The 19272-nt window shown below is 40.9% G+C and overlaps 1 protein-coding gene across 7 annotated transcripts in view; it reads right to left on the bottom strand.

The window, feature by feature from the left end:
- Gramd1c (GRAM domain containing 1C) overlaps window positions 1–19272 on the bottom strand; it is a 76485-nt gene that overhangs the window by 22098 nt on the left and 35115 nt on the right. For 5 of the 7 annotated variants that reach the window (XM_040750794.1, XM_040750797.1, XM_040750796.1 and 2 more), the window contains 3 exons: window positions 7958–8076; window positions 3439–3571; window positions 751–913 (listed from right to left, as the gene is read on the bottom strand). In XM_040750794.1, coding sequence (XP_040606728.1) covers window positions 751–913; window positions 3439–3571; window positions 7958–8076 — 415 coding nt within the window. Of the gene's footprint in view, window positions 1–750; window positions 914–3438; window positions 3572–7957; window positions 8077–11313; window positions 11617–19272 lie in introns of those variants that run through there. The other 2 variants (XM_013116911.3, XM_021229893.2) reach the window with 2 other exon arrangements.

Genomic DNA, 19272 nt, shown 5'->3' with positions numbered 1-19272 from the left:
ACAATGGCAACATCTTACCCACTTAGTCTGCAGGAGCAGCATACAGGCTTTCTAGTAACAGATTTGCTTTCACTATGCCCACTGAATGAAAGCTCTCTCCTCTCTCTCTCTCTCTCTCTCTCTCTCTCTCTCTCTCTCTCTCTCTCTCTCTCTCTCTCTCTCTCTCTCTCTCTCTCTCTGTGTGTGTGTGTGTGTGTGTGTGTGTGTGTGTGTGTGTGTGTGTGTGTATGTGTGTATATGTGTATGGTCTAGAAGACAACTCTTGGTGTGGTTCCTCAGGAGTCATCCACATTTATATGTTGACATGGTCTCATCTCTCAATGGGACCTGGCCCTTGCTGATTAGGCTAGGCTGCCTGGCCAGTGAGACCAAGGATCTGCCTGTCTCTACCTCTTTCTTGCTGGGAGTACAGACCTGCACCACCATGGCCACCAAAGCTGGGTCCTGGGTACTGGGGGTTGAACTCAAGATCGCTTGCACTGAGATATCTCACTGTGCCCTGACTTGCTGTTCCTGAAAGCTTGGAATTCTAAGCCAACCTAATGGAGACTTTCAAATTCCAGGCTTTGAGAGACAGGCAGATGGGCTAGACTGACAAGTTGTTTTCCTGTGTTCTGTACACATTCATTCCTTTTCTGGCTCCTTATAGTATGAGGCTGCCACAATCGAACTCTCACTCTGCACACACCTACCACAAGGGTAAACATTAGAAGACATGCCTGGAATTCTGTTAAGATTTACATTCTTTACCTTCGTCAACAGAATCTGAAGTGCTGCTTTTGTCCAGAGAAAGGTACTCATTTTTATTCAAGTCCAGTGATTTGGAGGGCGCTCTACTTAACCTCTTCTCTGAAACTAGTGAAGGGCTTTTTTTCAAATGTTTCTCACTCTGGAGCTCTTCTTTTCCTAATCCCTAAAATACAAACAATTCAGTTAAAAAGTAAAAAACTGACTTAAGCTTAGGTCTCATGGTAAGAACTGTAATTGTAAATATTAAGAGTAAAGGCGTGAAATGCTGCTTTTTGAAAAACATTTACGGCATTCTGTTAAGATTGACTGCTACTCTTGACATGGTAGATAATAAAGGTCTCCCTGAAGTGTTCTCATGCAGTACGAATGATGTGTTTATGAAGAGTACCATGTAAAAAGGATTCAAAGGAAAAAAAAAGGATTCAAAGAAAGTTAGCAGCATGTGAGCAGCTAAAGCAGAAGGGAAGGGAAGGGATGGAGGCAAAAATAAGGAACAATTGGACCTTTGGGGTGGGCAAGGGAGAGAGGCCAAACCCAGCTTGTTTTTTATCTGGTGTACACTTCTCACCCATCTCTCAAAACCAATAACTAAAATAGAAATGGAAAGAAAATAAAGTGATAGAAATCACCTAGGAGTGTGGTGAGGAGAGGAGTGAATTCATAGCCAACTGGTTCTAGAGATAAGTTATTAAAATATACTAAAATGTGACATGTATACTTTCTGGGCATGTTTAATAAGGACATGTCATTTTGATAGTAAATTAAATGATAGACATTAAATATAAATGCTATTTTTATGTTATAACTCAAATAGAACTAACTATAATTAGTAAGATAAAGAATCTGTGTTAACTATACAGAAAAATTCTGTTTTGCACTGTGTGTACACAGATGAAAGACAGAACAAAACATACATCCAGCCTTTCTCCTTTCTGTCCTAGAAGATGCTTGCCTAGCCCTGAACAGACACTCAGCTCTAGGGTGGACACAGGTTTTCATTGGCCAATGGGGAAGCTGGGTGGTAACTGGAACCCAGGACACATGTTGCTAATGAGTTACACTACCCTACCCAGAGAACTGACTCTTCAAGCAGAGAAGACTACAGCTAAAATCAAGAGGTGACACATTTGGGAATTCCACGGGAGAAAGCATTATGGTTACTTAGCAGACCTAGAACCTCTCAAACAGCTGAGCAGAGCTCCACACATATATTTCTCTTCCTGTTAACTAAATTGTATTTCCTATTATAGGAATATAGATACTTACATGAAAGGTAACAAATGTTGGTGTCTGTGTTGTTTTTATCTCCAGATACTTTCCTGTATTTTACAGGATTAGTAATGTTATAACAAGCATGTTTCCATCTGGAAAATAGTTGTTTCTGATTTTTTTTTTGTTATTTTCAATTTGATGGAAGTAAAACATCAAACAAAGTGAAAGACAGACAACATTTACTGTCCTCTGAGACCTGAGAGTCTCACCATAATGCTCCTTGGGAAAAGACCTAGTTTCCAAAGCTGAAAATCTCTGTCCTAAACATCAGCAAGTAAGTGATCAGTTTATTGCACTCGTTTACATCCCATTCATGATGAAGAGAACAGGCAACTTATTTTAGGAACAGAACTAGAGGTAAGATCCAACAGACTAAGTATTCCAAGAGGAGCCACAGAAGATGGGGCAAGTGAAAAGGACTAAGAGAGACTAGAGTCCTGAGAACCCACTCCTCAGAGATGGACTTTGATAAAGGGATAATAAGACTGCAAGAAAACCTCCAACTTGCTACCTCCCCTAGCTGAGTGTTTCACATGCCAAGAATGACATTCTTTGTGCAGTACTAGATCCCTAAGTGTCTATTTTATAAAACTTATACTGAACAAGTTTTATAAAAGTAGGCTGACATAGATGCATGATGAAGGATGATTGTCTAAAACAAGTGTAAAATTCAGGGGTTTTTCACATGAATAAATTATATGTCAGTGTTTTCCCAAAGGGGTCTTAAAAAAGAACCATTACTAGCTACATGCAGGTTCACTTTCAATTACAACAGCCTATGGTTTTAGGACACTCAATGAATGCTAGGAATTGTTCTCAGTACCTTCATAGCTACCAACTCTTCCTTTCTTTCTTCCTTCCTTCCTTTCTTTTTTTTTTTTCAAGATAGGCTTTCTTTGTGTAGCCTTGGCTGTTATAGAACTAGTGCTGTAGACCACTTAAACTTACAATACTGGAAAAAAATGAAGCTTACATGCTAACTGAAAAGTCGGTTGCTAGCTGGAATGTCATCTTCAATGTGTTATCTAAGAAGTTTCTACTAAAAAGAAGAGAATGAGGCCTCTGTGACCCAGCTGTGCTCAAAGGCCTGTCTCTCCCCATTCTAAACAGACTTTCTCCACCACATGCATTCCTTCGCTTGGGGAAATTCTGCCGACTACAGATTTCTGGGTCCTGTTATATTTTAAGAAGTACTAGTGTCTTAACATGTTTCTCAGGGGCCCACACCTTAACCATCTTTAAAGAATAACACATACTTCCTCCACATAACCTCTGCTACTTAGAGATATATACTCTGTTTCTAAAACAAAGCAGCAGCCGGATAGCCTAAGCTTTTCAACATTTCAAATACATTGCTTTTTTTTTTTTAACTTGATCTCATATAGGTGTAGGTTTTAGGAAACAGCATATACTAACTCTCTTTGGTGAGTTTCCATCCAGGGATTCAGTTTCTGAAACTCGGCTAATTGACTCCTGTGTAAAGCTGACGGCCTTGGAGAACTTTTCATCTCTTTCCCCAGAGTCATCCACACTGCTTCTTCCTGGACTTCTGTAGAAAACACAACGATAGGGAAGAAGTCACCTCCAGGCACACAGTCCTTGGCGCTCCTCTCTGAGGTCTTTGCTAGTCTAACAAATCATCTCAACAAACAATAGATTGTTATGCCGTAAGCAGCTCCAGTTTTTTTGTTTGTTTGTTTGTTTGTTTTTACGAGACAGGGTTTCTCTGTATTGTTTTCGAGGCTGTCAGTCCAGCCCAGCCTCGAACTCACAGCGATCCGCCTGCCTCTGCCTCCCGAGTGCTGGGATTAAAGGCGTGCGCCACCACCACCCGGCAGCAGTTCCAGTTATAACGAGCTATCCTCTGACAGACACCAGCTGACTTCATTCTTGAAAATAAACCATATACCCCTATGCAAATCCCACATTTCAGAAACTACTACAAGTATAATGAAGTACAAGTGGCCCCAGAAGTATCCAATCAGATGCTTGTTTAAGTATAAAATCACAAAGCTTCGAAGATGCAGGAAGCTGTTTGGTTCAGATGACACTTGGCACCTGAAATCAGTCTTACAAGTCTTGCTTCTGATGTAGTCTCAGCAGAGGTAGCCAGGCCCTCTAGGAGGCACAAGCTCCTCCTGTCTGAATACAATGGCCATCAGTCAGGCTAAGGCTGGACCCAAAGACAGGAAAAATGAGGGAAAGCAGGAAGGGAAATAGATCCCTCACTCTGAGATCTAGTTTGCATTTCCTTCTAGCTACGTGTCTAGAAACTTCAACACAAATGGACAAAATCAAAACTGCTGGCAAAGAGCCAGGTGTAGTGGCACACACCTTCAATTCCAGCACTCAGGAGGTAGATGGAGGCAGATCTCTATGAGTTCAGAGCCAGTGTGGGCTACAGAGATGGCTGAATTTCAGGACAGCCAGAGCTACACAAATCCTGTCTCAAACAAATAAACAAACAAACAAAAGACTGCTTTAAAAGAAAATACCAGTGTTCCTAAAGACATCTCAAACAAGGCAGTTCAGACAAACAACCATCTATGTTTAGTGAGGATGAGAATGTTTATGTCCTGAGGCTTAATTGTGCCAACATTTCTCTCATCCCTAAGTCTAAGCAACACACCACATAAAGTCACATTATAGTTCTTTTAACAAACGAAAATTCTTTAAGTGAAATAAGTAAACCATATAGTCTCAATCTCTAAAGTTTAACTTTACACTTTGTTCATCTTTAAGCTTTGTAATGAATTATATATACCTTTAAACAATATAACTTTTTAAATGACAGTATAAATACACATATCCACTACAAAGAAGACTAAGCATGGCTCTCTTGAGAAGCCCCACACCCATGTCTTAGATGTGTTCTTTTTTCCTAAAAGGTAGGCCTCTCTTTTTGCCTGCCACCCCCATGCTTATATCTAAGCATGTGCTTGTTCCGATCACCTTATCTACTTAGCAAACTTGTTTTACTCTGGTTTGTCCTAAAATTCTTCTCTGTGATGAGGATTCAGCTTGACCTGAGTTGAGGTCCCTAATGGTACTGTGGGTTCCTCAGTACTGACTGCTTAGAGGCATTTTCTTAATTGAAGTTTCCCTCCTATGGTGGTTTGAAAGAAAATGTCCCCCAAAAGGAGTGGCACTGTTAGGAGTAGTGGCCTTGTTGGAGGAAGAGTGAGTTACAGATGTAGGACCCTCATCTGCACCAGCACCATATGCAGACACCACCATCATGACGTCCCCTTCATGATGATAATGGATTAAACCTCTAAACTGTAAGCCAAACCTGTGGCAGGGCATGCCTTTAGTCCCAGACAGATCTCTGAGTTTGAGGCCAGCCTGGTCTATAAAGTAAGTTCCAGGACAGCCAGAGTTACACAGAGAAACCCTGTCTTGAAAAAAAAACAACAAAAAGGAGTTGCTGTGGTCATGGTGTCTCTTCAGCTTAACTAAGACACCCCCTCTCAGACAACTTTAGCTTGTGTCAAGCTGACAGAAAATTCATCAGCACAAGCCCTATTTAACTCTGCCCAACAATGGTTAGTAGACCTGCAGCCAGCTGACTCCTGGATAGGCAGGATGGTGGTGCTCAGTGGGGACCGAGAGAGAAAGAAAGTATGGATCCTTGAAATAGCTCACCATGTGAGTATGGCAATCTCAGGAGTTTAAGAAGGATGGAGATAAGAACAGAGAGAGGAAAGCAAGAATGAGACTAGAGAAAAAGAATGCGGAGAGCTGAGGAAATATAGGATCAAAACAAGTGTGCTGTTTTCAAAGAGTGAACAAGAGAGAACAGAGCATGAAGAACCTGCTACAGGTTCTCTTAGAAAACAGTCACCAGGAGACTAGACTGCAGCTTTACACTTGGTCAAAATGATTATCCTTTCCTGATTCAGAAACTAGAAAGATCACAAGTTGGCAAGACTGTAAAGCCACCGAATCTAACTGCCTTGTGTTCATAGATGATTAAACCGAGCATCAGAAGTGTACAAAGATTTGCATGAGATATCTCAGCTACAAACCACAGCCCAGATCCAACTGATTACCATCCAAGGTTCTCTGCACTAGGAAGCTGATTTTCATACAGTTTGATACCTGAGACAGTAAACTTTATGATGTCATTGCAATGGAAAAAATTGAACTTCATGGAAAAGTGATAAAATATGCATTGCAATCATGTGAAAAAAGACTATAAAATATTGATATGAGCTGAGACAATACAGGCTGGAGCAGCAGAATAGAAGACTGTTCAGAGAAGGAAACATCCGTGTATGTATTAAGACTGTCAACATATTTAAGTAAGATTTGGAGGGCTGGAGAGACGGCTCAGCCCACAAAGGCTAGACTCCAAACCAGTCAAGATCTGATCTTTGGTCTTGGCTTCTCTAACCTATAGAATTTTTTTCTTTTTATTATTTATTTTTAAATTTAAATTTAAATTAGAAACAAGGTTGTTTCACATGTCAATTCCAGGTCCCTCTCCTTTTCTCTCCCCTCCTCCCGTGTCCTCCCCCTAACCCTCCCAATATCCCCTCATTTCCCCAAGGAGGGTGAGGCCCTCCTTGGGGGTGTCCATAATCTGTCATTTCTGAGAGTGCATCTCACATTGTTGGATGGGAGTCCAAAGTCCATTTGTATACTCGGGATAAATACTGATCTACTGCCCAAGACTCAATAGATTACCTAAGCCTCCTCACTGACACCCACATTCAGAAGGTCTTGATCAGTCCCATGCTGGATTCCCAGGCATCAGCCTGGGATTCAAAAGTTAACCCTTGTCAGGTCAGCTGTTTCTGGGGGTTAAACAAGCCCAGTCTTAATCCCTTTGGTCATCAGTCCTCCCTCTCTGTCACTGGATTTCTTGAGTTCAGCTCAGTACTTAACCGAGGGAGTCTGCCTCTTCTTCCATCAGCCACTGAATGAAGGTTCTGTTTCCCAGACTCTCTGGCCATGGGATTGTAGGCTGGCACTTCCCAGATCTTTGTCTAAATTCCATATATGAGAGAGTACATGCCACGTTTCTCTTTTTGTGACTGTGCTACCTCACTCAGGATGGTTTCTTCTAGTGTCATCCGTTTGCCTGCAAATCTCAGGATTCCATTGTTTTGTTTTGTTTTATTCTGAGTAATACTCCATTGTGTAAATGCACCACATTTTCTCTATCCACTCTTCGGTTGAGGGGCATCTAGGTTGCTTCCAAGTTCTGGCTATTACAAATAATGCTGCTATGAACATAGTGGAACAGACATCCTTGTTGTATGAATGGGTCTTTTGGATATATATTAATGTACTGTTCTTGTTTTTATTACTATGGTCTCAATTAACATTGAATAGGCAGTTTATAAAATGTTCACACTTCTTAATGAATATGTGTCAACATGATCTTTCTCTACTAATTTCTTTCTCACAGAGTATCACCACATGATCCCTGTATTGTCATTGCTTGATCTTCCTCTACTAATTTCTTTCTCACAGAGTAGCACCACACCACCCCTGTATTGTCATTGCTTGCATCTGCACGGTACTGTCATCTCCTTTCACTAATGTGGTCAATGCTTACTGAGTGCCAAGCACATGTCACTAGCTGGCCAGTCCTCGAGAAATCACAAAACCACTCATCCTTTGCACTTACAGTGATTCCTATAGCACGGAGACCTCACCAGTTCCTACTCCAGATCCTTAATAAAAGGATTTCTAAAATTAAACAAGTCTTAAGAGTCATAGCTTCATTAACCTGCTTTCCTATTCTGCTTTTGCTTACCAATTTAGTAAATGATCCTTTTCTCTCCCAACTTAAACCCTACTCTACCAACAAGGCAAACTATACCAAAATGATAAATTAATAGAAACTCAGAATTAGAAGAACCTAAAATAATTCCTTTTTAATGGTTCATAATGCACCTTGACATTTTAAATCACCTCACTGTACCTTGGCTGCACATTTTCTTCTATTGATAATGACAAGTTTTCCATTTCTTCAGCATTTAAACCCAGCTCCGTGCCATAATTCTGCTGGAGTAGTTGCCAGAACTCCTGCCTGGTCAGGCTCTAAGATAACAGAAACATTGCATGGGTGTTGGAAAATACAAGAGATAACATATAGCAATTCAAAGCACAAAGGTCAAAGTCAAAGTATGCATGGCATGAGCATTCAAGGTGTGACTGTGGTAAATTTTTTTACCTATTTGTCCCTCTCTTTTCTGTTTTCTATAAAAATGTCCTGATGAGTGCTGGGCATACAGCTTAATAGTGGAGAGCTGTGTAGCATCCACATTGCTCTGAGCTTAATTCTCAGAGCTGCAAAAGAAAAGTTAATTATGCCCATCTAATAAGACTTAAAACAGGCCAGGTGGTGATGATGCATGCCTTTAATCCCAGCACCGAGGAAGCAGAGACAGGCAGATAGATATCTGTGAATTCGAAGCTAGCCTGGTCTACAGAGCTAGTTCCAGGACAGCTGGGGCTGTTACACACAGAAACTCCATCTCAAAAAACAAAACGAATGAAGTTGATACAGGAAATATGGAGAGATGGTTCCATGGATAAGAGCACTGGTTGCTCTTCTGGAGGACCTGGGCTTGACTCCCAGAACCTACATGGTGGTAAACAACCATGTATAACTCCAGTTCCAGGGCATCTTCTGGCCATCTCAGGCAAACAAGTGGTGCACAGGCCTATATGCAGACAAAAACTTAGTAAATAAAGAGTTGATGCAAGAAATGGATAAACAGATATAATGTTTTCCCTGAGATGGGGTGCTGTCCAGACTGATCCTGGGCTCAAGCTATTCTCCAAACCAGTTGGGACTAAAAGGCACATGCAATTAGAAAATGGCAGGTTTTCAAAGTATGCAATAAAGTAGCTATTATAAACACAAAGTAAAATGCTTATTCTTTTTATAAAAGTAATTTATTTATCATTCGTGGCAATTACTGATCTAAAATCCACACAACTTATGATCACCATTCAGAGTTCTAAATGTCAGCTCAGAATCGAAACTTTTAACTCAATATTGTATCTGAATATTCTAAGCATTTTTAAAAGTTTGTACACCAGTGAATTCTATATTTTCCTAAAATAGAGAATATAAGAAAACCACCTTCAGAGTACTAATTTACTTTTAATAAGGTCCAGCTTGCATATAGATAGCATATCAGAGTTAAAATCACCAGATACAGCAGAGAAATGGCTATGTGGTTTCAAGGACAGCTCCATCAGAGGACCAAAGTTCAGATCCTAGCTCCAAATCAGGTGGCTCACAAACACCTGGAATTCTAGCTCCAAAGGATCTGACACTTCCTTCTGGACTGCACGGGCATCACACACACACACACACACAAACACACACACACACACTCAAAATTTTTTTAAAAAATCTTAATCATACCAAGCTGTGGTGGCGCACACCTTTAGTCACAGCACTCAGGAGGCAGAAACAGGTGGACCTCTGTGAGTTCGAGGCCACCCTTGTCTACAGAATGAGTTCCAGGACAGCTGGGTCTACACAGAGAAACCCTGTCTCAAGAAAAAACTAAAACAAAAACAACTTAATCACCAAATATAGTAAGCTGTAAACTGTATAGCAAAACAAAAACATCACATTCTAGCAACTAACAGACGGGATTCTAGAAGCATTACAGTTAATTATATGATTAAGCAAGACAAGAGAGAGACAGCATGGCACTTGAAGCAACTGTCAACAAGATCTTTCATCTATTCCACAGCTATTTATGGGCAACAAAATGTGTGGCACCGCACTAGGATGCTAAGGGTATAAAACGATCTCTGCATCAAGTAATTTTAATATATTTGAAGTGATATAGGGCACTATTAAAGAGAACACATATGATCATGTGCTAATGGGCTAGTAGAATCAATGGGATAGGGAAGAGAGAAAGAAGAAAATATTACTAAGGACCAGGGTGGCCAGATGAAGCTCCACAGTGGAGAAGGGCTTCTGGGTAAGAGGAAGGAAAGATGGATGGGGAAAGGAAGAAGGAGAAGGAGAAAAAGAAGAGATGGGGAGAAGCAACCAACACATAAACAGTGAGGGAATACATGACTGTAAGTATTGTTTGTTACAAAGCTAGTGTTTCATGTTAGCCCAACTGGAGAACTGTTTTAAAGGCAGGAAGTAGACTATAAAAATGTTTAATGGGGCCCAATGTAAGACTGCCCTGAAGCCAGGCCTGCTAGTCCCTACAGCAAACACCACTTCCTTTCCCCTCGCCCCTCTGCCACAGCTGTGCACCCGATTTACCAGATGGGCTTCATTAGATTTCCTGGAATCAGGAGCTGAAAAGGGAAAGTCTGCTTTCCACCTCTGTTTGCTGAGCCCAGATGACCAGAGGACCACAAGAACGCTTTATGACAATTCAGACGTCATTATCCACATTTCAAAATGTCAAAAATTATCCTTCCAAATAACTACAATAAAGGAGTCGAGTTAATTAAAAAAAACCACAAGACTCTTTGCTCAGAGCTGATTGTGTATTAACACAGAATGGAAATCTCAGGTTGGCCAACCCTAACTGAAAAATATCACATCTAGAAAACAGAACATTTGTAATGTTCACTGTTTCCTAGTGTTGTCTTCTTAGTGGATAAAGTCTTCTGAAGCAGAATATTCAGGGAAGAAAAATACAAAGGCCTATTGCTGACAGTTAAGGAACTACTGTCCTTGGTCCTAAAGGAGCTTGACTTCTACCCCAGAGATTCTGGGTGGACTCTGTTTTCATAGCAATAATTCATACTGTGAATTAACTAAGTCTTCCAAAAGACATGTCATAAAAGGGTGGTTAGCATTACCAAAGAAGACAATTTTTCTGCACACCTGTGTTCGATTATTAGCCTGTCACAAAAAACTTTTTTTGAAATAGTAGACATTTCTAAAGATAAAAATTAAAGCAAACAACAAATCAATGGTGAACACTTGGCTTCCTAATGGTGAAAGAAAGGCAACTTGCAAGTAAAAGATTAAAAACAAAATGCTGTTAAGTTAATTAGAAAGGTAATTTCAACATATATTTTGATCCATTCGTTAAATGTAAATATATACTTTCTTAATGGAGAACAAAACAAGACTCATTTAATTCATGGTGTTGCAAATTTGCTGTTTTTTTTTTAATGATTATTTTTGTAAGGTTGCCCAGCTGTCACAAAGGCATGGCTATTGACAATCACACTGTTCAAATATACTCGGATAGTAACAACTTTTTCAGTATTTAGCAGCCAAACCTTAGGGGGAAAAATGACCCAAATATTACAGGAAAGCTGACCACCTACCGGCAAAGATGCAGATCCGGGCTCACCTGCAGATACTTGAGCAAAATAAAGATGAACCAAGCAGTAATCCGATAGGACTCAAAAGTCAGCGGATCAATTTCTAGCCCAGAAAGCTTTGTGTTCTAAGTGGTCTCTGAAATCTTTATCCACAGTAGAGCTTCAAAATTTCGATAACAGCTAAACAAAATCGCTCCTTCGATTTTCTATTCTGCTGTAAGGCACTTTGCCATGTAAAAGCCAAGTTCGAGTACAGTTGGAAGCCTCAGCTGTGGCTTCCGGGTTCAGAGCACCAGCCCTCTTTGCTAGGGGCTGGTCGGAATGCACAGCTGAAGTCACACCTCACTCGACAGGTTCCTAAGCCACGCCCACTAGAGGAGGATAGGTAAACAGTATTTTATTAAAGGGACAGTTCCTAATTTCTTCTGTTCCTCATACAGATCGAAGACAGGCTACAAATGAAAAGATCCCACGTGTGCTGTAATGGGAAATACCTACTGCAATATTATTTTAATCCCACTTGGAAACAAACTGTGTTAAAACTTAAACTTCCCCATGACAACACTTTTCAATTCAACTCAAGCAAGTCACTAATATCTGTTCATTTATCACTTACTGACCAGTATTCTGACCAAACTCTGCCTTTTCAACTAGAGCAGATCCTATGCTCCAGAGTTGGAATGTCAGGGAGGAACAGGAAGGGCCAGCTATTCAGGTAAGGCATTCAGCATGTCTTTCGTCACTGAGAAGTTGAAGGTGACATCTTGCTTACTCAATAATTCTTTCCCTTGAAAATATTTCTGGCTGTAGTTCACTCAGAATAACTTCCTGGCAGAGTCCTAGACTACAATAAATAGTACAGAGAGTCTCATCTACCAATTCTAATTTCTCCCAAGAAGAAATGTTTTAAATGAAAAAAATCACAACTTGCCTTAATTTCAACCAATTCATGCTATTAATTTAGTCCCGTGTACAGACAGGTCCCTTGATGAACTACAAAGACGAGCTTTTGATAACACTTAAGTCTTATGACGTTATCAGAATGACACTGAAGAATTCTACCCACTCCTGTCAGTCTGGTGTGGTAGTACACACCTTTAATACCAGTGTTCGGGAAGCAGAGGCAGGTGGATCTCCCAGTCTACATAGGACATGGTGAGTTCCAGGACAGTCAGAGCTACATAGTAGAAAGACCTTATCTAAAAATAAAATAAAATAACAATTCCTCTCCCTCATGTGAAGGAGGCACACGGGAAACCAACTGCCCCTGTGAAACCTGGCTGTATTGTACTAGGTTCTCACTGGTTGAAACTGTAGGTATGTACACTTCCTCTGCTGACCAAATAACTGTGAGAAAGTTTATCTGTAACTGGTATCTGTGTACCTCTTTCACTAACTACTAAACTCCTTAGAGAAAAACAAACTTACTGGTTTTAGGTGAACACACCTAAATTTAATCTGCTTAAAGGAGGAAATAGAACCCTCCCTTCCAAAAGTTGGACCCTTAAGGAAGCCCAGGATGCAACAGGTAAATAGGAGTGGACATCAAAAGTGTTCAGGGAAATAATAGTGTTAAGGGAAAAATCCAGAAAGACTGATATCCTGGAGGTCAGGTGTTTCCTGACGGAGGAAGTAGACAAAGGTGACAAACACTGCTGAAAGTCAAGTAAGATGAGCATGTGACAAGAAATGTGTGGCAAATGCCAGCATCCAGAGAGTGGGGCCACCTGGCACTCGGGTCACTGTAACAAAAGTGTGTGTGCTCTGAGGCTGGAGGAACAGCCAGGTCCTGGAGAGCACTGGGTGCCAGGCTGAATCCCACGGCCTTTACACTGTGGGGCATAACCTCGTGGTTCGTGCAGAAAAGGAAGGGTGTCAGAGTTGTGATCCCAAAAGACACTTCTAGAGCTCTGCTCCACAACTTCAAGGATGGATCAGAGCCCTGTGGGTAAATAACGAGGACTTTGAGGACAGTAGACACGACTGGCAAAGAAAATATAAGAAACTAGGATTTGGCCAAGGTTCTGGCTTGTATGACTGGGATGAAGATAGGTGGAGCAGTTCTGCAAACCAAAAAGGCCAAATAATAATAATAATAACAACAATAATAATAAAAGAGGGAACAACACAGCAATACACATTGTCTTAGGGTTTCTAGCCTTATAAAGAGACACCATGACCATGGCAACTTTTAGAAAGGAAAACATTTAATTGGAGGTGACCTACAGTTCAGAGATTTAGTCCATTATCATCATAGTAAACATGTTAGCATACAGACAAACATGTGCTGGAGAAGGAGCTCAGAGTTCTACATCTTGAGCAGCAAACTGCAGAAGGAGATATTGTGTGCTATACTGGGCATAGCTTGAGCACAGGAGACCTCAAAGCCCACCCCCACAGTGGCACACTTCTTCCAACTAGGCCACACCTCTAATAGTGCCACTCCCTATGGGCCAAGCATTCAAAACATGAGCCTGTGGGGGCCACTACTATTCAACCCACCACACATATTTTTACTCTTTAGGCTATCATGTAGCAAATAGAGTTAACATTGCAATTTTGATTCTTTTTAATGAGGTAGGTTTAAAGCTGGCATGGTGGCACATTCCTTTAATCCCAACACTCCAGAGGCAGAGACAGGCAGATCTCTGTGAGTTTGAGATCAGCCTGGTCTACAAAGCAGGGTCCAGGACAGCCACAGCTGTTACACAGAGAAACCCTTTCTCAGGGGGAAAAAAAAAACTCTAACTGCTTGCATTTGAGACTACCACCAGTATCACCAGAAAACGAACTGAAGTGCCACATGACTATCTGCAGAACAGCTTCAGCTCTATCAGCCAGCATCCTGGGCTTGGGCTCAGGCGGCTGACCTCAGAGGACATGCTCACACACTGCAGATGTTCATCCAGCTGGGAATGACCTCCTGCATCATGGGGACTCCTTCCCAGCTAGAGATTAGAAATCTCCCTGCCTGCCACTCAGAGGGAGCCCAGCAGCTGTCAGAAAGTCAATGATAAGCATGACTGAGCAAAGAGAGCTCTGGCTCTGAGGACAACTTGCTGATAGTTCATCTCTGTCTCGCTTCCTTACATTTCTGTACCGATCAAAGTCTGCCCGAGCACCTGCTTTGCTGTCCTAGGTGCTTGGCCTTTGTCTGATGAAGCAGCCATCAGGCTGATGTGCTCTGTCTTTTTTTTTTTAATCTTATTCTTATTTTACTTATTTATTTATTTAGCATTTTCTTTTATTTCTATTTTAATTTATCAAGACAGGGGTTCTTTGTGTAGCTCTGACTGTCCTGGAACTCACTCTGCAGACCATGTTGGCTTGGCCTCAAACTCACAGGTCTGCCTGCTTCTGCTTCCCAAGTGCTAGGAAAGGATTTAGCATCTAAACAAGAAGTATCCCTAATTAATAAAATATTGGAATTCCTTTTGTCCAAGGGAAAAGCCAAGGACAGAGGGAAAAAATTGTTTCAGAACCATTCAGGGTTCAACCTAAATTAAGTATACAACTTATTACCCAATCTGGCATGCAGTAGAGAGGAAGGAGATGCAGTTGATACCTAGGGCCTGACAGGTGGAGACTGTGTGGACTAAGTGGAGGTGGATGTCACCAGCTATGTGGTAACACTGAGTTTTGTCACTGAATATATGACAGTGAACAAGACAGACATGGCCTTTGCCCTCTAGATGTTTATAACCCAAGCAAGGAGAATGAAAACCAAGAGTTGTAATCGCAGTGAGTGTTATAAAGGAGAAATGGAAAATGGAAAAAAAGATGAAAGCTACATTGGATGTATTAAGGACAGGGAGTGCAAGTTGCAGACAGAACATGTTTGAAGACGACTGCACACTTAAAAAAAATAGAACATTTAAGAGGGGGAGTTGAAATATTTGAACCATGACTGGAGAGATGGGCTGGACCCAGATTATGCAGTCCCTATGTAAACTTTTGGCCATGCCAGCCAGTGATGGAGCATGCCTTTAATCCCAACAGAAACAGACAGATCTCTGTGAATTTGAGACCAGCCGGGTCTACAGAGCAAGTTCCAGGATGGGCTCCAAAAGCTACAGAGAGACCCTGTCTTAAAAACCAACAAAAAAAAAAAAAAAAAAAAAAAAAAACTTTGGAGCCGGGCATTGGTGGCGCACGCCTTTAATCCCAGCTTGGGAGGCAGAGGTAGGAGGATCTCTGAGTTCTAGGCCAGCCTGGTCTATATTGAGTTCCAAACCAGACAGACTACATAGTAAGTCTCTACATCAATTTAAAAAAATCTAACTCATGTGCCTTTTATCAATCTAAAAACAAAAATAAACAAGAAACTGAAAGCAAGTCCCAACGTTTTAGTTAGGGTTTCTATTGCTGTGATAATGACTGTGAACAAATCAACTTGGGGAGAAAAGAGTCGATGTCACCGTAGGCTTTCAGGTCACACTCAGTCCCTGAGGTCAGTCAGGGAGCAGAGGATCCTGGAAGAAGATCTGAAGCAGAGACCATGGAGGAACTCTGCTCCCTGACTTGCTCCAACCAGCCTGCTTAGTTTCCTTTCTTACACACCCAAGGACCACCTGCCCAGGGATGGCACTGTCCCCAGTGTGCTAGGTCCGCCCAAATCAATCCTTAGTCAAGTAAATCCCCCCACATACTTGCCTACAGGGCAATCTGATAGAGTCCTTTTCTCAATTAAGATTCTCTCTTCTCGGGTATGTCTGTTTGTCAAGTAGACAATAACCAACCAACCACTCCTAGCATGGTGATAGACAACCATAATCAATCCCATATGATTCCAGCACTTGAGGAAAAAGAGGCAGAAGGATAGCAATTCAAGTTGGCCTGGGTGACATAGCAGTGTCCTGTCTAAAAACAGGAAGGAATGCAGAGAAGGTTCTAGAAGTCGAGTGGAATCTGTAAAAATATAGACTATCAATGGCATACCTGTTATCCAGAGTTGTGTCTAGCACCTATTAACTTCATTCATGGTAGTTACCATTATTGTATTAGTATGTTTTTATTGTTGTTCTTCAAAATTCACTAAAGAAACACAGAAAGGGAGCTTTCTGTTTTTCTAGTTCGTTCTCTTTGTCTCTCTATGCTTCACTCCCCCAGTGCCCAAATCAAACCTAAGGCCCTGCAAAAGCTAGGTACTCTAGCACTAAGCTACATCTTCAGTCCTGCCTTTTTAGTTTTGTGTGTGTGTGTGTGTGTGTGTGTGTGTGTGTGTGTGTGTGATGTGAGCTTGTCTGTGCAGGCATGCCTGCTGATATTGGAATGTCTTCCTCAACTACTTTCTCACCATATACATATACATACATACATACATTTGAGAACCTGGAGCTCACTGGTCCAACAAGACTGGCCCTGACCAGCAAGTCCCAGGGTGCCTCTGTCTCTGCCTCCTCAGCAATGGGATGAATTCTAGGTGTGCACTGTACACCTGTTTTTATCTGGGGACTGAAGGTCCAAATGTGGGTCCTCATGCTTGCATAGCAAGCACTTTATTCACTGAACCCTGTTCCCAGTCCTACTTCTAGTTTCTATTCTAGGGAACGTCTACAGTTGGAAAGATGCCTCAGCTGAGAAGGAAAATCAATGCAATGGGGAAACTAATATATTTATTAACAGGAGAAAGCACTTACATACAAGCTGGGAAGATGAGAAGTGTGGCAGGCTTCCAAGACAAAGAGCTTTGTTTTCCCTTTTTTTATCCTCACCTGTGCCCGTACCCCTGTCCTCGCCCTGGGGCGTGAACAGTATTGTGGGCTCATCCCTACAGTTAGGTGCACTTAACTGTTCTTGCAGAGTTCCTGGATTCAGTTTCCATCAACCACGGTAGTTCACAACTACCTGAATCCCACAAGTTCCTGCACATTCATAGTGCACATACATTAATGCAGACTCACACACAAATTTTAAGAAAATAAACATTTTTGTTTAAAAAAGAGAGATTCTATAGGTTAGAGAGATGGCTCAGAAGTTAAGAGCATTGGCTGCTCTTACAGAGGACCCAGGTTTGATTACCAACACCCACATGGTAACTCACAACCATCTGTGACTCCAGTTCCAAGGGATCTGATACCCTCTTCTAACCTCTAAGGGCATCAGGCATGCATGTGGTAAGCACAAACATCTTCAGGCAAAACGCCCATACACTTAAAATAATTTTTTTGAAAGATTATAGTTAGGACAGTTTTAAGTAGTACTTAAAACATATGTTTAAACATTGTTCCTTGTCTCATTACAGAGCAGAAACGGCCACTATTGTTATTAAATAAGAGGCAATTCCTACTTGAAATAGCATTACATGTCTAGTGCTAAAGACAATGATTTGACAAGCTCAAATAATATATATGAAGATGATAGCCCTCCACACATGTGAACCAAGAACACAGAAGTCATCATACACCGTCATACACACACACAAAGCACACATATAAACATGAGCATGTGCACAATAACTAAACAATAAATGTTAATTTTTTTTGGTTTTACGAGTCAGGATTTGTCTGTATTGTTTTGGAGGCCTGGCCTCGAACTCACAGAGATCTGCCTGCCTCTGCCTCCCGAGTGCTGGGATTAAAGGCGTGCGCCACCACCGCCCGGCAAATGTTAAATTTTTAAAATGGTGTTTCACTTGTAAGTTCAGTCACTTCAGTCATAGCTCCAGTTTTGTTTTGCTTTCTTTCTCTTTCTTTGGTTTGTTGAGACAGGGTCATCATAACGTACCCCAGGCTGGCTTTGAACTCTGGAATCTCATTCTCCAACACCCTCAGTCTCAGAATCATAGGCATGCACCACTACTCTATCTCCTCTCCTTTACCTTTGATAGAACTAGGTAAAGTTTGTCGATTCTTAATTTTTTTCCAAGAAAACTTTTCATTCAATGGATGCCCATTTGTGCTCTATTTCATTTATTTCTGCTCCGATGCTTATATTTCTTTGACTCTGCTCAAATGGAGTTTATATGCTCTCCTTTTTCTAATTTCATAAAGCCAAAAGTAGGTTATTGACTCAAGATCAGCCTTTTTAAATCTATAACAAGTGTTCACAGTTATAATTTCCCTTCTAAATGCTGCTTTAGTGTCCCATGAGATTTGGTGTAGTTTTGTTTTCATTTAGCTTGTGAAAGGATTTTTTTTCTTAATTTCCCTTGTGATTTCTTCTTTTCCCCAGTGGCTCTTCAGGAATGTTCTGTTTAACTTTCACTTTCTAGTGAACCTCTGGTTCCTAATTTCATTCCACTGTGATCAGAGAATACATTTTCCATTACTTTAGTCCTTTTGACTGTTCTGAGGTTTGTTTTATGATCCAGTATTACTGTCTGTTCTGGAGAATATCCACATGCCCTTGAGAAAAATGTATATGTGCTGTTGTTGGATAGTTCCATAGGTGTCCTTTGGTTCTAGTTAGTTTGTAGTGTTTACTATGGAACTCTGGCCAGTTGTTCCCATCACTGAAAGTGCAGTTTTTGAATTCAGCTGTCATTGCTCAATTGTGTATTTCTTTTGTGAATTCTGTAAATTTTTTCTTTATATACTTTAGGGCTCTGTTACTAGGTACATATGCCCTTATAACCTTTATGAATTTCTACCCTTCTACCAATACAAATGCACTCCTGTCTCTCCACTTTAGTTTTAAAGTCTACCTTGTCAGGTATTACTTATCAACACTGTTCTCTGTTTGCTTGTAATATTATTTTCTTCTTTTGCTTTCAAGGTATTTGTTCTTTGAATCTGTTCTGTCTCCAACATAACACATAATTGAATTGTATATTTTCTTACTCCATCAATCTTTGGATCTTGATTGCACTGTTGGTTCCTTTATAATTATATGAGGAATTATGTAATATTTAGTAAAAGATCATTTTAGCAAGTATACTGGCCAATTTTGTGTCAATTTCACACAAGCTAGAGTCATCAGAGAGGAAGGAGCCTCAGTTGAGAGAATGCCTCCATAAGATAC

This window comes from Mesocricetus auratus, unplaced genomic scaffold, assembly GCF_017639785.1.
Source record: "Mesocricetus auratus isolate SY011 unplaced genomic scaffold, BCM_Maur_2.0 Super-Scaffold_100008, whole genome shotgun sequence".
In the NCBI taxonomy this organism is placed as follows: Eukaryota; Metazoa; Chordata; class Mammalia; order Rodentia; family Cricetidae; genus Mesocricetus; species Mesocricetus auratus.
This window is presented reverse-complemented; position numbering and strand designations above follow the sequence as displayed.